Source organism: Pseudorca crassidens, chromosome 21, assembly GCF_039906515.1.
Source record: "Pseudorca crassidens isolate mPseCra1 chromosome 21, mPseCra1.hap1, whole genome shotgun sequence".
Lineage (NCBI taxonomy): Eukaryota > Metazoa > Chordata > Mammalia > Artiodactyla > Delphinidae > Pseudorca > Pseudorca crassidens.
In genome coordinates, this window is record NC_090316.1 from 8102663 (window position 1) to 8120323 (window position 17661).

Sequence of the window (17661 nt, forward strand, 5' to 3'; positions counted from 1 at the left end):
AACGTAATTTTAGCAGGGCTGCTGACACCCCCTGCCCATACACCAGAGAAAATGCCTCCACCACCAGAAGCTATCAAAGAAAGTTATACTGCTTTATTTGATGCTCAGGTAAGCCCCAAATCGGGAAATGCAAGTCTGAGGTGAGTTCAATCATTACAATATTTAAGAAGGTCTTGAATTTGCTATTCACCTTAAAAGAATAATACTGCTTTGACAGTTACTAAAATCTTCACTTCCGGCAGGCACACTCTGCCCCTGCCCCCAAGTGTTTTATTCAACACTCTCTGAGTCTCTGCTGGAAAAATGATACTTTTCCCCCAAGAGTACATTGTCCCTGGGTCGAGCACCATATAGAGGTAGAGATGCTCCCTACATGGCTCCTTTACATTGTTATAAATAAAGCAACAGAGAAACATGGCCTGATCCCATTTACTAACTAGTGAGAACCTCCAAGCTGATAGCTACAAACATTAAACCGGGGGGGGGGGGGGGGGAGAAGGAATTGTATCACGTAGCTGAGGTTTTCAAGCCTATCGTTGAGATGTTTTCTCTTACAATAATCTAAAATAGTGCAATATAAAAATTTAAATTGTGAAAAAGCCTATCACATAAAAAAATTGAAAATAAAAATAAAAAGAGCATTAACCTGGAATGCTGTCAAAGGAGCCACATGGGTTGAACTGTCGGACTAGGTAACATTAAGGGTCCTTATTAGTCCCATTACTTCTAGGACATTCTAATAAAGCAGTCCCTGCGGTAGGAGCAGGGAAAGGACGTCAAACTAAATCCCTAGGAGAACCACACTCATAGTTTCGACTAGAACATTTCAAGAAGTACCTCATGAAAAATGTTTGCATAATGTTTGCTTATACATGTAGCCCAAAGCCTTAGAATCAAAAATCTAAGGCTCAGATTTTAATAAGATCTCCCTTCTAGGTCTTATATAAATAGTCTAAAACAATCCAATAAATACATCATATCAACCACACAACCTATACCAACAATACACCATAGCAACAGTCAAATTACAAACTCACAAACACCCAAAGTTACATTAAATACACTTAATGGGCAAAAGTGAAAAGCCTCTATGATTATACCTGTACTTAAATGATTCCAAAATTCTCCCCATTCTTCCCTAATTTCCTTTTTTCTCAGATCTTTTAGTCAATTGAAAATTAGGTACATTGACAGACCAAAACATTGTTTTGCAAGGGAGACAAACAGCCAGCCCAAACTCGTCTCTCCGTGATGCCTTACCTGACCATTCAGGCCTACAGGAATGGCACCCAGCGCCCACAGTTCATCTGTTAATCAGCTACAGCCTTGTAGCTTTTTTTAAATGAAGTTTAATTACTTAAACTTTATAATTTTACCAAAATTGTCGTAAGTGTGGATCTCAGTTGGCAAACTCTTCTGTAAAGAGCCAAACAGTAAATATTTTAGGCTTTTGCCCATCTTTCTTTCAGTCTCTATTCCGAGTACTCAACCTGCTATCTTAGTGCAAAAGCAGCCAGACAACAGCGAAATGCACAAGTGTGGCTGCATGCCAACGAAACCTCATTTATGGGCCCTGAAATCTGAACTTCCATATATTTTTCAAACAAAATATGTTTCTCCACCATTTAAAAATGCAGAAACCATTCTCAGCTCTCAGGCAGAACAGCAAAAGGCAACAGCAGGCCAGATTTGGCCTATGAGCCACCATTGGCTGCTGCCTGATTTAGACTAACCCAAACTGTGTCGACAAACAAGTCTGCAGTCCCCACAGGCCTCCAGCAGTAGATACCTATGCACTGACCCTGTTTATCTCTCTCCTTCTGTTCTGGAGGACCACAGTGTGTGTCTGGAATATCTAGCCATCTAATCAACACATCAAACAGGGTAGTTTTGTTCCAAGGGCATAGAGAGCTTCAGCGTGAATTAAAATTCCCTCTCTCAAAGAAAGGTAACAACCTGTAAATAAAGGGATGTGTGTGTGTGTGTTGAGGGGAGGTGTCAATTAACAGAGGACAGCCACTGCAGCTTTCGCTTTTATGACCCGAAACACTGGACAAAACCACAGTCCATTCGTACCAAAAAAACCCAAACAACAAAAAACAGATGAACTTGAGATTGTGCCTTTCAAAAGTCCTTTCCTAGGTGATGTCTCCTTACTGATACATCTCCCAGCAAAGAGAAAGAGAAGGGTTAACACCAGCAATTTAAACAGCCTTTGCGGAGGAAGGCAGACAGACAGCAAACACAGAGCTATCAGCCCAAGCACTATAGCCACCATTCTGGTACATTCAAGAAACTTCTTGGCCTACAGTTTTATTTTAACAGTTAGTCTGAAACTGGCTTCTATCTGTGGCTTAAAAAAACCGTACAACCTCATCCACTGTCTAATTCCTAGTATGGCATACAATCCTGCCTTAAGAAGAGTTATTACAGGCCCATCTCAGGGATACTGCGGGTTTGGTTCCAGACCACTGAAATAAAGCAAGTATTGCATATAAAGTGAGGCACATGCATTCTGTTGTTGTTTTCCCAGTGCATAAAAAAAGTTATGTTTACACTATACTGTAATTAAGTATGCAATAGCATTATGTCTAAAAAGACAATATATATACTTTAAGTAAAAAGCACTTTATTACTAAAAAATGCTAAACATCATCTGACAATGCAGGGGTTGCCACAAACCTTCGACCTGTAAAAAATGTTGTATCTGGGAAGTGCAGTACCATGAGATACGTCTGTATAGAGTTCAGACACTTCAGATCCCTAAAAAGCTTCCAATAAAAAGAAAATTAGTTCAGAATAGATGTAGATGTTTCCCCAAGTTCAAAGAATTAGATGGAGGTTGGGATGGAGCCCATGGGTACAGTACATGGGATGCAGCCACACATGTGAGGGCCCTTCCACACCAGGAAGCCAGGATCTTCTACATATGTAAATTCCAACCCTGACCAGCTAACAACTCATAGATCATCCCCAGAGAAGACAGAGTCTTACATGATCTATACCTGCTGTTGCCCCATGTCCTGAACCACAGAAACATGGAAGACTAACCTTATCAGGAGCCAAATAATCAACAATTTTTGGAGAAAGAGAACCATCCAGGCCCAGAAACTAGACTTAAACATTAGACTCCAGAAACTTTTGTCCACTGATCTCTTTCCTGGTCAGCCTTGTGCTTCGGCTGTATTTTTACACGTACTGTGTATGCATGACAAGGCCATCAACAGGGCTCTGGACAAGGACTGGGTGTTGGGGAGAAGAAACCCTAGAAGGCAGGATACTGCCAGGCTGATGAGGAATCATGCTGTTATCTAAAGACCCTAAATTGAAAGATTTCATAATATGTAGTGGCTGTTTCCTAGGATGTACCCCTGCCATATTCATGGTCCGCAATCATGATCTCCTCCACTGAGCTTTCTTGGTTCATAAACTCTCTAAAAGGAAAACTTCAGGAATTCCCTGGGGCTCCAGTAGTTAGGACTCTGCGCTTCCACTGCAGGGGTCACGGGTTCAATCCCTGCTTGGGGAACTAAGATCCTGCAGGCCGCACGGTGTGGCCAGAAACAAACAAACAAAAGACACAAAAGGAAAACTTCTAGAAAGAGTGAAAAAGAGAGTATGAGCTACAAGTTACCAAAACTTGTAAAAATGAGTCAGTGGCACAGGAAGGACCAAACAATTGGGTCTGTGTGGTTCTGGGGGCCTGCGCCATACTGGCCTCCATTCAATTAGCAAAGAATCTGTCAGGATGAATCAGACTACCAGCTGACAGGATGGTGAGGAAGGGGGCGGCCCAGGCTGAGCAATTCAAAGAGGCTTTCAAACAGCTACTTAACGTGTCTTGTGAGCTTTATTTGAATTTGAGGGGAAGGCCACAGAATAGTTCTCTCAGGCTTTCACATCTCCATTCTGATCTGCCAATCCTGAGAGAAGAAAAAGGGAAGCTATGAAGCGGCATCTCTGTCACTGAGATTGCTACACAGCAAAGTGCCACACACAAGTCCTCCCACACGCAAACCTGCCTGTTCCCACACGGTCTCTGCCTGAACCCATGGTACAAAGCAGCCCGGGGACAGTCGGGGGAGTTCTCAGCAGGGCAGCACGGTATGGAGCTCACCATTAAAGCAAAACCACATCACAAAAAGCTGATATCACTTCCCCAGTAATTCCAGCTCCGTCACGAAGTCCAGCACAGGGAACCTGACCTCCCGTGGCGACCCATGAGGAAGCTGCTAAGCAAGAAAACAGAATCACTGTTGGGAGAATAAATTCATGATCAGATCAAAAACTAGGTAACTGGATAACTGAAAGCTGGCTCTACTTTGTCACTGCAGGTGGCAGTGACAGACACTGGAATAGAAAAAGCATGTGAAAAGGACATCCCTCCTAGACGCCCGTCTCCAGGCAGCAGCCCGCCAGCCTTTGACAAAGGAGTCAAGGCATCATCCCTCTGCTCAGAGCCCTCTGCTGTGGGCTGGACTGTGCTCCTCCAAAAGACAAGCTCAAGCCCTAACTCCCCACACCTTGGAATGTGGCCTCATCCGGAAGTACAGCTGAGCCTTGAACAACGTGGCGGTTAGGGGTTCCGACCCCCGACCACCCAGCACCGCTGAAAACCCTCCACATCAGCGGTGCTGCACCCTCAGATTCAACCAACCGTGGATCGTGTAGTACTCTAGAACATACTTACTGAAAAAAACCTGTGTGAGTGGACCCGCACAGCTCAAACCCACGTGGCTCAGGGCTCCACTGTGGTATCTTTGCAGTAATCCAGTTAAGAGGAGGTCAACCTGGATTAGGGTGGCCCCTAAACCCAATGACTGGTGTCCTTATAAGTAAGCCACATGGAAGACACAGAGACACACAGGGAGGAGCTGGCCATGGAATGAAGGAGGCAGAGAGGGAAGTTTTGCTGCCACAGGCCAAGGAACACCGAGAACTGCTGGCAACCACCAGAAGCTAGAAGAAACAAGGAAGAATCCTTGCCTAGAGCCTTTGGAGGGAGCATGGCCCTGCCAACACCTTGATTTCGGACTTCTGGCCTCCAGAGCTGTGAGAGAATCAATTTCTGTTGCTTCAAGCCGCCCCGTTTGTTTGTGGCACTTTTGAAAGGCAGCCCCTTCCTGTCTCACTCAGGAGGAAAATCAGTGCCTCATTACGAGGTGACCCAGGCCTCCCCCCACCCGGCTGACTGTGGCTCCCAGAGCTCCCTGCCCAGCAGATCGCTGCAGCCACCCTGGCCTCTTCCCTGGTCCTCGAACATGCTGCCACCCTGCCACCACGGGCCGGCCCACGCGCAGGCTGCTGCTGTCTCAGACCTTCGCAGGTGCCATCCTCTGCTGGAAGATTTCTCGGGAACCTGCACAGCTGTTCCCCTCAATCCTCCTTCAGGGCTCTGCTCAAGTCCCCTGATCATTTGGGCTCCCCCACCCCACATCGGCCTTCAGCGCCTCCTACCCGCCCCCGCTCTGTTCCCCCTTCCCCTGCTTTATTTTTCTCCAAAATCCTTAGGACAAGCTGACATATACATTTTGCTTAACCTCTAAGAGGCCCGTCTCCCTCTGTAACGCTGGCTTGCGGAGATCGGGACTGTTTCACTGCTGAAGCCCAGCCCACTCTGTTTACTGGATAGCTAAATGCATTCGATCAGGACAGGTGAAATTTTACTCAAAACTGGCTGTGTGACAAAAAGTGTTTCTACTAATGAAGCGGAACAGCAATAGCTTCTGCAGATGAAGGGCAGGCTCCAGGCTGGGCTCTGAGGGGCCGGGGGAGAATCTCCCATCTCGGGTGGACTCAGGGTCTCACTACCACCCCTGGTGGAAGAGGGAGCAGTAAACAGCTTTGAAACAGCCTCTTAAGCGTCCTCCTCATCTAAACTCAACTCTTACCTATAATTCTTGTCTCCAGCCACACCCTGTAGAAAGTGAGTTGGCCTGAGAAACGTGTGAAGCCAACGCTAAACATGCCTCCACCAGGGCATCACCACACACAGTTTTGTTGTTTAGGGGCCGAGGGGAAGGGCCCAGCAGGAATGTTCTGATAATGATCATCTCATACTGCAAATGTACAGCCTACTTCGGGAAGAAAACCTCTGACCACCACATTCGTAAAAAAAAAATAAACAAATAAACAAGAAAACCGTTTCAAATGAGCCAGGAGCTTTCAAACAGCTCCGGCTTGGTAAGGAGATAATCCCAACCTTTGCAAATGGCCCTAAATTAACACTTTTCCTTCCCTCATTAACATTTTCAAACCTTTAAACAAAATAAGGCCAAAAAGGAAAGTCTTTCTTTACCTTGGGTTTTGGCCCCAGGGCCTGCCAGTCCTAGGTGTGAATCACAGGATTCCTTGCAAGGTGATCTGATGGGCGTTTCGGCTTCAGGGGTCTCAAAATTACCTTCAGAATCCGAGCTGCCAAGGGGGAAAAATGAGGAATTACCACTTTCAACGGTATTTCCGACACCCTTTATAGTCTACATATCCGCAAAGTCCAGTATTTTTGCCTAATTTTACAACCTGCGCGTCCTCAGCATGGGCTGGCCTGTGGGAGCTGCTGCCGCGCCCTCCTCGGGCTTCTGTCTGGCCTCCTGTCTCCCTGAAATCTCCTCCATCCTCAGGAGACTTTTTCCAGCACCATTTTTTTTTGAGGTCATCCTTCCCTCTGATACCCCAAAAAAGCCCTTTCAACAGACTCCTTTTCCCACAAGAGCCCTTTCCTGGAGGTTGAAAAATTAAATTGCCCCCTCGTTCTAAAAAAAATTAAGCCAATATTCGCCATGATGCCTTTTTCTTTGGTAGGCCTCTACCTGTCTGGAACTCACCCGGCCAGAGGCCGAGGATGCTGTCACCTGCCTTCCGCAATCACACGGGTGACAGCTCAGCAGACACCACCATTTCTCACCAGCTGCCAGGAGCCTGTCATCACGCGACCTTCTTTACTAAGGCTGCATTTTCGGGACACAGGGGAACCCCCAGGAGGGCCTGGGAGCGACTTCTTCCCCACAGGGAAGGCCCCAAGTTCCACCGGGTGTGACCCACGACTGTGTGTGTGTGTGTGTGTGTGTGTGTGTGTGTGTGTAGGGGCGGGGGGCTGGGGGCTCGAAGCTTAGAGAAAGTGACCAAGGCAGACGGGGATGCAGAGACACTGCAGATTCTGGGTTAGGTTCAGAAAGATCATACTGAAACGGGGGGAAGAAAAATACCCGGGAGGACAGAACATCCTGAACCTTCGAAGGCACAGCGGGGACCTGGTTACAGACAGGGACGCAGCATTGCCATGAACACGGTTACGCGGGTGGCGACCACACACACGCACACAGACTGAGCCGCAGATGGATGGATGGATAGCAGCGCGTTTGCATTTTGGCAGGAACGCGTGTACTTGCCTGAAACTCAAGGATTTGGTCTCGGCTTGCGAGTCCTCCTCCTCGGGGTCGCCCTCGGGCCCTCCGGCCTCGTCCTCTCCGGCGACCCCGCCGCGCACCGCGGACCACGTCCATTTCGCCCACTGCACTGGGGACAGGATCTGCCAGGGGCTGAACGCCATGAGCGCGGCTCCTCCGGCTCCGGCTCCTAGGAGGATGGGAAAGGGGAGAGCCCTTTTTCCCTTTCAAAATGGAGGGAACCGGTGACAGGCGCCCGGACGCGTTTCCAGCGGAGGCGCGGATGTGGTTAAACGAGCGCCGTCGGGGGCCCGGGTGGAGCGCTTCCTCTCCTCCGGCTGGCAGCGCCGCTTCCTCCGCGTCCTCTTTCCTGAACGTGCGGCCACGGCGCCCCCGCGCCCGGCGACTCCCGCGGGGGAGATGCCTCTCCTGGGGCCTCCTCGGGGCCCGGGCCCACGACGCCCGGCGGCTCGGCCTTGGCTGCACGGCGGCTCAGCTGCTCCCGGTCCCTGCGGCCCGGCTCCCGTCTCCCAGCTCCCGCCTCTCGGCCGGCTGGGCGCGCATCAGCTGCGGCGGAGCCGCGCCCCAGGAGCCGCCCCCTCGGACCGTACTACTCGCGCCCGCGGACGGGGGCGCCCGCGGCGGCGGCACTTTGAAGCGCGCGCGCCCGCCGGATCCCCCCGGCTTCGCGCCACAGTGGTCGCGCCCTCCCTGCGGGAAGGGGCTTCTCTGCTAAGACCCTGGCCGCTGGCCGAGCACCCGGGCGCCGGGAAGATCCGTTTTCCGTGTACGTGCACGCTGGACTGTGCCTCCTTCCCTTTTTATTTTTATTTTCTCATCTTGCTACTGCGACTTAATGGCGTTAGTGATACTGGATCGCAGAGAAGTTCAGCCCCTTATTATAAAAAACTCTGAGGCCGCTGTTGACTGTGTTTTCCCCTCCCTAATAGGACGGCGTGGAAGATTTCAGCCTGTTCACCTTCAACCTTCAGATCCCTCAGCAACGCTGCAAGAGTAGCCAAGGGCTGGGATTTTAGATGCTTTGTGGCTCCTCAGTCCTCACTGATGGAACTGCCGTGGCGAGGTCTTGGGTAAAGGGTGCTAAATTACCCTGTGAAATTAGAGCTTGATCCGTTTCCCATTCTCCTTTTTGAGGCATAACTTCTAAGTGTTTGGTCTCTGACTCTGTTTGCTGCTTCCGAAGTCTGCCAACAGGCCTAATGATTTCAACCTTCAAAATAAAAACCCTCTGTGTTTGAAGGGAGAGGCAGGGAAGTAGCAGAGCTCTCCTCCGATTTTCTTCATTTTCTATCAAGGGATTCTACTTAGGGATTGCGCCTCTCAGAATCACCAAGGCACCAAGCGAACCTGCCTCAAACAACCAGGCTTCATGTCTCCTTGCCTGGATAAGGCATTTCTTGTACTACTGTAATTTCCAGAGTTGCAGGTTCCCACAGAGACAGCAGCTCCAGAACTTAGAACAAAGTCAGGCTGAAACTGCCACACGGACGTCTCCACTGAAAGGGGTTGGCACAGCAAACTGTTGATGAATCATGACTGTCTTACACATTTGATAACAAAAAAAGCAAAAATAACGCAAGATCAGGCGTGGCAGGTAGTCTCACCATAACAGACGGATGGGGGTTCGCCTGCACTCTAGACTAGAGGGCTGGGGTGTCTGGATGCTTTAGAATTCATCCAGCTCCTTCCCAGAGATAAATACAACTGTTGACCGTACTGGAGACTACAAAGATGAGAAATAAGCAGGAGTCGTTTTTTTTTCAGGTCTGCATGAAATACGCCACAATACTATCCAACGGGTCATATGTTTCGGTTTATGGCTCACCACACAAACCTTCAGATTGTAAGGTTCCCCCCAAGTTCCTGGATCTGACACGTGTTTTGTTGCCCATGTAAATCTGTAGCTGGCGTATAGTAGGTCCTGTTCGTTCTTCCTCCTGAGCGGTTCTCGAAACTTTTCCCTCCTCTGCATCCCCACTGTGACTGACATAATTCCCACACTCCCTAGTTTTCATAGATCTACTGTAAATGTGTCCAATTGGTTCTACCTCTGAGGGTCGTCTCGGCTGGGGTCACCCTTGCCTGGCTGATCTGTGACTTGCGCTCTAGTCTTGCTATTCCTGCTCCGCTCTCCTCCGCCCTTTGTAGTGGTAGCCATAATCTCTACAGAATTGGTTCTGAACTTTAATATGTCCAAGAATCATCTGGGGCCCCTCTTTAAAAGTCCAAATCCAAATTGCCAGCAGATTCTGGAAATCTGTATTTTGACCAAGTGTCCTGGGGAATTTCTTCCACAGGATAAATTTGGGAAACAATGACCAGCTTGACCCAACTAACTGCTGCATCAGCAACAATCTCCCTTTTGCCTGCAGTTTTGCACCCTCTTCCCCAACCCCCCCACCCCCCGCCCTGGCCTCCATCCCCATGTCAAGCCCCCAGGCCTTGACTGCCCAAACTTCCTTCCTCACCCAGCGCAGGTGTCTACCCTGGGAAAACAGACTGATTTCTCCCTGCTTTCTACCATCTCTACACCCCGAACATTCAGAGGGACTTCGACTGTGGCCCTTAGGTAGTTTTGAAATAGGGTACCATTAATAGCTACACCAGGACAACAGGCATAAACCAGGACGTCCCAGGACATAAGGTCACCCTACACTTAGCGCACTACATGTAACGTATTTGTTTACATGTCTCTCCCACTTCTGGACCATAAGCTTTTAAACAGCAGGGACCACGTCATATTCATGATTTATTTTTGTTTCCCCAGAAATCAGGACAGGGCCACACACCCGGTAGGGTGTTGTGTAAATGTGCAGAAAATGAATATCCCAGTTTACAGCAGACCTTCTAAGCCTGGCAGGGGTGACATAAACTCCTACAGCCTGACTCTCCCGGGGAAATCAAGATTTTGAACCAGCATAGCACAGAAACCAGATGAGTGATGGCCCCAGCAAGACAAAGCCCAGACTACAGAGCAATTTCTTGAAATTAAAGAGGTAAATGCCCAGATTTCTGAAAATCTCTGCAAACTCCTGGACTTAACGTGAACAGCAATAAAGTAAGTACTCTATAGCCTGAATTATTTTTATTGTCTAGAACAAATAATGAGGCTGATATGTCAATTTTCCGGTAACTCTGGTAAAGACTGGGCAATGTTTGACAACCAAGGAAAACCATCATTTTGCTGCTAAGCCCTTAGCTTCAAGGAGCAGAACGTCTGCAAATGGAATGTCTTTGTTTTGGAAGTGACCGTAAGCACAGGAACGGCCCGTCCGTTCTCTTCCTTCCTCTGCTCCTTGGCCTTCACAGAAGCTTTGGATCAATACACCATGAAAATCTAAAATGAAACTCCCTGAAACACTCCACACAGGTGGCCCAGCCAGGCACATACCTCGCCGCTAAGGGATGCTCCAGAGGGGTCTGTGAAATGGGTCTCTTTGGTAAAAAGTAAAATAAAATAAAATAAGATAAAATATATGAGTAAGCAAATTCACACAGGCAAACAGCTATCCATTCAGTGGCGCAGCTACTGTGCGAATGTCTGGGGGCATGTGGCAGGAGGGGAGGGCGGAGGCAGGGTGGGGCCTGACCGGGAAGGATCCTTCTACTGTTCAGGAGTAGATCCTAACTCAGATTGAACTGGATCTTGCAGTAGGGGGAGCAAACACAAGTCCCTACCTAGATAGTGTGAGGGAGCGACGAGGCCTGGGTGGCAGCTGGAGAACCCTGAGGAGGCTAAGGGGCGGCCCGACCCAGTTCCTGGTGCCCATCTAACAATCTCCCAAGAGAAACCCAAATCCTGGCTTTTATAAGACATCTTCCAAGCTTCCACGTTTGTTTGTTTGGCCGTGTGGCATGAGGAATCTTAGTTCCCCGACCAGGAATCGAACCCGTGTCCCCTGCGGTGGAAGCGCAGAGTCCTAACCACTGGACCGCCGGGGAAGTCCCTAAGCGTTCGTGTTCTTACTAATTTTAATTGTTTTAAACCTTGTGGAGGCCATCGCGGCGCAGGACAAACAAAAGCCACTTTGTGCGCCTGCGTGGCCCACGGACCCCGGATGGGCCGAGGGGAGTCATCACGCTTTGGAGCCAGTAAAAAACACTTCCATTTAGAAAGATCATTCTGGTAACAACCTGCGGGCTGGGATGGAAGGAGTGAAGAATGGGAGACGCCTGAAAGTGCTGTTTTCCCTGCCCCAAGCCGCCTGAAGAAGGCAGACGGCTTCTCCTCCAGAGGGTAAAGAAGCAGAACTGGAATTAGCATCCTTATCTTTCACTCCGTCCCTGGTCCGGGAACTAAAATCCCACAAGCCGCGTAGTGCGACCAAAAAAATTTTTTTTAATTTAAATAAATAAATGAATAAAGAAGAAGAATTGGAGCTGTGAGCAATCCAAGCACAATTTACAAACAGAAGGAAGAGAAAACTGCTATTGTGAAGAAAACCATTGCCGACAGCCAGTGAAATGAGACAGTCGGTGAATTTCTGACCGCCCGTGTGTACCAGATGATGTTCCGGAGAGGATGAGGGTGGGACCAGGGTGGCACTAGGGAATCACAGAGATAAAGTCACCGCTGGTGACTTTAAAGGTCAGGCAGGCAGACCCATCAACTCATCTGTTGATGATCAACTCATCTGTATTTCCTAACAATTGACGAATTCGGTGAGCATAAGATACACCTAATTCAGTTAACGTGAAATGTCAGATTGATGATGTCACCAAAGGGGCAGGGCATCTCTGAAGGGCTGAGAAAAAGCATGGGCCCATAGCGACTTGAAACGGCCAATGGCAACTAGGTTTAGGTGCCTCAGCGGAACCTCGACAGACCACGTCCCCTCCCCACCCTGCTTTTTGAGAGCCACCCTGTCCACGGACTGAGCTTCCAAGACACGGTGGGGCACTCTGGGCGTGTGCTCACTCCATCAGCCCGATCACTGAGCTAAACACCCTCAATCCTTAACCTTTTTCTACTCGAATATTTAAGTGATGAAGATCTCTAAGATGCAATGATAAGAGTATCTTACATAATAAAGTTTCATCCGATCTCTACAATCATTCTCTGGTAGTGGGGCAGGTTTTCTCATTCTCAATTTGCCGATGAGGTAACTTAAGCAGAAAGGGCAGCCACCTGCCTGAAACTGCGCCACAGAACTGAATATGGAACCCTAGTCTCCTACCTTTCAGTACCCTTCCTTTGCTTTGTATCAAATCGGAAGAAAGCAGAAAGCCCTTGGAGCCCCTTGGTAGCTTGTGGTTCCATCAGCTGGACGGCCCTCTCAATTTCTTGCTGCTGCTGCAGTCCTGGCTTCCTGCTTACCTTGCACGGGCTGCAAAGTCACAACTAGGAATACCTCACTCCACCAGTGAAGAGCTGCCACTGTCAACAACGGCATCTGAGGTATTCAAGTAAGTTCAGGTTACAGTCTTAACCTTGCAAGATCCGATGTTATCCTTTACCTGGAGGCTATCATCACCTAGAGAATCACAATCTTCCCTCCACCACCCAAACACGCCCAAATCGGGGAATTTGTAGTATGCGTTTACACTGAAAATTACATCCTGAAGAGAACCTCCTTTCTCATTTTTTTAAAACAGAAAAGTTGGATTTATGTCCATAGCTAAAACTCTTTCAGAGCTCCAAGAAGATTAAAAGGGATTCAGATTGCATCCATTAAAGAGTTGGCCAAGCTCCCCACCTAGGAGACCTGCTCCAGATTTTGCTCTGGTGAACAGCTCTCGTCAGATCCTCTCTCTCATCTGTTTTGTTCTGTATCACAAAAACAAAGTTTGACTTCCTCAGAAAGTATGTCATTCCACCTAGGTCGGGGTCCCCAACGCCTGGGCCGTGGACCGGTGCTGGTCCAAAATAAAATAAATCCCCCCCAATCAACCTCCCCATCTGCTGGACGGGAAGAACACTGATCACATGGCCCAGATTTTCTGAGATCGTCCTGATATCAAATATTCTACCCAGTGTCCACATAAAGACTTGTCCCCATTTTCATTTACAAAACAGTCACCAAGTAGTTAGAAGGTACAGATTGGGAGGGCACTTGGAAAGGGCAGCAGAGAGTCACTGGTAGGAGGATGTGGAGAGAGGTATCCTCTCAGAAGAAAGAATAAAACCGCAAGAAGATTTCCAAAGTAACTGGGAAACGCACTCCACTGAAATCCTCACTCTGGGCACGTGGGGGAAATTTCATCACAGGACCTTGTGTGTTTGTGACCAAAAATCTTCTTGTGTTTCTAAAAGAAAAAGATCAGGGCTTCCCTGGTGGCGCAGTGGTTGAGAGTCCGCCTGCCGATGCAGGCGACACAGGTTCGTGCCCCGGTCCGGGAAGATCCCACATGCCGCGGAGCGGCTGGGCCCGTGAGCCATGGCCGCTGAGCTTGTGCGTCCGGTGCCTGTGTTCCGCAACGGGAGAGGCCACAAGAGTGAGAGGCCCGCGTACAGCAAAAAAAAAATAAAAAGAAAAGAAAAAGATCAGAAACTAAGAAGCAAATTCCATGACATGATATGCAGCCTACTGTTACTTCCAGCTTTTATCTTTTTATGTTAAAAGTTTAACTGCCATAATTTGGTTCTGAAACTACATGTGTGTGAAAATTCAAGGAAAATACATTCTTCTACATCTCTGTTATAGTACAAAGCAGGGAGAGGGGAAACCTGTCCTTTTTGTGGGTGTTAAAATTTGTAAAAGTGTCAAATATTAACACACTGCTAATAAATATAAGCTAAATGACTAGCTGGATAGGAAGACATAACAATGTTCCAAGTTGGTCAAATTAAATATTGTAGAGACGGCAGTCCTACTCAATTAATTTATAGGTGTAATGCGATTTCCATCAAAATTCTTAGGGGATTTTTCTGAGGATTTCTCAATAGTTTTCAAAAATTTATCTGGAAAAATAAACTGGTAAGCAGACTTCAGATTCTTTTAAAAAATGTCAAGAAGGGGATTAATTATGCAAGATATTAAGACACGTTTATGCAAAAATAGGCATATCCTTGTTCTGTGAAACAGAACAGAAAGCCCAGAAAAAAACCCTGTAAGATATAGGAAGTTGTTATATGATAGAGAAGAGGTTACAATACAGTGGGGAAGGGAAGATTACTTAATGGTTGAAGAATAATTGGTTGGCAATGGGAAAAAGCTCAAATTCAACACTTACCTCAGAGCATATACCAACATAAATTCCAGATGGATTAGATGGCTAAATAATACAAGTCAAACCATGGGGAGAAAACAATCTAGAAGCAACAGAATCTGTCAAAGCTCTGTCAGAAGGATGACTGTCCAAACTTTGGAGCAATTCACGAAATCACACACCAAATAAAGATCGCAGATTTTGAACCAGACAGTCTGGAATTCCCAGGGCAGCCCTAGGGAGGTAAACACCTCATAGCACCCTGCTGCCTCCCAAAGGGAGGTGACCTTGCCTGAAACAATCCACCATAAGAAGACGAAAGCTCCTGAACGTTTGCCTTCAAATTAAAAGGCAAACAGACAGGCTGAGGAAAATAGTGGCAACCCAGAGCTCACCCTGTTATTACCTAAGGAACTCGTGGAAACCAGTAAGATCATCCAAACCCAGCAGAGACGTGAGCAGTTATAACTGCATCCTATGCGTCGACACCATTATGAGCGCTTTGCAAGCATTATCTCATCTTAGTCCCCGCCCCCTTGCCCCACAGTCTCATGAGGAAGGTATTATTCCGGCTTAAAAAAAAAAGCAGGACAAGTTGGCTACATTTTCAACCTCTAGAGCAGGGGCTCTTGATCTGGGCTTAGTAAGGAAGGACTTCAGAAGATCATGACTTCCTTGAAGTTACATGAGAAATTATCCCTGTGCGTTTGCACCCATCTCTCCCCCTCCTCTTCCCCAGGTACGGTCAAGCTCCACTCCGGGAACAATGCTTTAGGCTGATTACAGATGAATTTTCGAATCTGAAAGAGGTACCAATAAAAGATTCTCTTCCCCCATCAGTTACAAGGAAGTTTTAACCCAGGAGGCCTATACTCAGAGAATCCAGACCTGCCAGAGATGAATACAAGAAGCAATGAGCTTGGATGACACGCCACAGGTGGAAAGGAGAGGAGAGGAAGACCCAGTGGGCAGCCCGTGGGTCTAATATAAGTGACTGGTGACCAAAGTGTGACATCCTCGTACCAGCAGCAAAGATGCCGTAAAAAAGGGAGATTTTCCCAGGGATCCCTACTCAAAGACACAAAGTTGGGCCAGGATGTAAAAGGTGCACTTCATGAGGGGGATGCAAAAGAATAATTGTAACATTTTTCTTTCGGGTCTGCTCTCTCTTTTTGGTGTACTTCCGGTTAAAAAAAGAGACAATAAGCCCCAGATGGAGTCACATGTGCTAAGCTCACGGCACCAAACCGAGACTTAATACCTAACCTGATGGCAGAGTCAGTCCCTCCCAGGAATGTGATCTTAATCAGACAGTCTGGAATTCCCTGGGCAGCCCTAGAGAGGTAAACACCTCATAGCCCCCTGCTGCCTCCCAAAGGGAGGTGACCTTGCCTGAAACAATCCACTCTTTGCTAGTTGCCCTTTCCTGCCCCTTCTGTCCATGAAAGCCTTTCACTTTGTGCAGCTCTGGGGAGCTCCCTCCTATTGGCTCCATGGGATGCTGCCCGATTCATGGATCATGGAAAGGAGCCAATTTGATCTTTCAATGTACTCAACTGAATTTTGTTTTTTAACAGATTTGGTGTCAGTGATGGGATACCAAGTGAACTTCTGACAGCTTCAGGGACAATGAGAAACACAGGCCTGCTGCCTGGAGAGCCCTTTGAGTTCCCAGTCTTTCCCACCATTTCCAAAGGCTGCGTGTAAATGCTTCTCAGTTCTGAGCTCGGCTCTCTTTGCATTGAGCTCCCAACCTAGTTGGCATTCCAGTCTGCGATTCCCCCTTCTGGAAACCCCTCCCAGTCCGCCGTCCTCCCTTGTGGTTCAGTGCCCTCCCCAGTCCCCAGTTCCGGGTTGGGAATTGCTGGTGGTGTGGCCAGTCCGCAGTAACATCTCTTGGTTACGGCTGGTTTGTTAAGGTGCACATTTGTCTCATTTTGTGTATATAAAGGCTACTGCTAGTGGGAATCTCAGAAGCCAGAAAAGCTGTCAAAATTGGTGGGCATGGATCAAACACTTACAGGCCATTAGGGCACCCGCCACCTAACTCAAAGACTCTGTGTTAGGTTAAGGTGGTCACAGGACAGGTTAGACTGACACTAGGTCACCTACCAGCCTCAAGAAAGTTTCCAGGCAATGAGGTACACTGTAAGGCACTGCACAGTCCCCAACCCAGCAGCGCAACCCTTTTAGTTATGAGTGTGGCTCCAAGAGACCCAAAGGCTTAGCAGAAGGAAGAAACAAACAAAAAAAGGAATGGGATCTTTACGCTCCAAAGAGTCCAGCGTGCTACCTTTCAGCACAGCTGCTTATTTTATGTCTCAGAACTATGGCTTTGGAAGCTATAAACGTCTACAAAAATGGCAAAATCTTACTAAAGACAACCTAGAATTACAATGACCACTGTGACAAAAGTTCCATGTAGATAAGATCATTTAAGAAGTGCACTTAAAAAAAAAAAAAAAAGTGCACTTAAAAGCAAAGGCTCCCAAATCAAAAACAGAATGGGATACCTATGTTCATCAGCATGCAGAAGCCTCCGAAAGGCTTCACAATTCCAGAATAGCTCCACGGAAAGATTCATTGCAAAACAGATAATGGAAAGCTAAACACAAGACGTACCTGAAACAGAAGTGTGAGACCAACATCACTCGTACTACTCCCCTCTATTCTTCTTGCAGCACTCACTTTCTTCTAGTAATCCTCTGTCTGAAAGTCTTTCCATTCTGAAGAGACCACAACACCGTAAACAAAAGTCCACCAATTTAGTGGCCGTGCAGACACCCCCATATCTACTGCTCTCAAAGGAGGACCCTCTTATGGGCCCTTCCCAGAGCTGATGAGTCTCTGAAGAATTTTCTGGTAAACCACTTAAACAGCCAAAGAAAACTAAAATTGAAATGAATGAGAAACCTGGCCAAATTCTGGTAGATACGGGTGCTACACTCTCTATGTAAACTCCACGTGGAACCTATAGATGGGATCCTGGAGAAAGTGGCAGAAACCACCTAAGGGTGAGAATTCTTATCAGAGACAGCTCTTCCAGAGCTGTCTCTAGTACCCGGCAGAGAGAGGAAAATAAAATATCTTTTGTACTGATGCCGAA

At 47.7% G+C, this 17661-nt stretch overlaps 1 protein-coding gene and 1 long non-coding RNA gene across 13 annotated transcripts in view; both read right to left on the minus strand.

The window, feature by feature from the left end:
• TACC1 (transforming acidic coiled-coil containing protein 1) overlaps positions 1-17661 on the minus strand; it is a 111741-nt gene that overhangs the window by 50985 nt on the left and 43095 nt on the right. For 5 of the 12 annotated variants that reach the window (XM_067721706.1, XM_067721705.1, XM_067721699.1 and 2 more), the window contains one exon: positions 6299-6414. The exons of 1 other annotated variant lie outside the window; for it this stretch is intronic. Coding sequence is in view for 9 of the 11 variants with exons in the window: in XM_067721699.1 (XP_067577800.1) it covers positions 6299-6414 (116 nt within the window). In the remaining 2 variants the exon portion in view is untranslated. Of the gene's footprint in view, positions 1-6298; positions 6415-7388; positions 7956-17661 lie in introns of those variants that run through there. 6 more of the 12 variants (XM_067721698.1, XM_067721701.1, XM_067721697.1 and 3 more) reach the window with 4 other exon arrangements.
• Positions 2666-5430, minus strand: LOC137216019 (uncharacterized). The gene is made up of 3 exons (XR_010939547.1): positions 4691-5430; positions 4118-4229; positions 2666-3923 (listed from the first exon to the last, which is right to left on the minus strand). It is a non-coding gene; the product is annotated as an uncharacterized lncRNA (long non-coding RNA).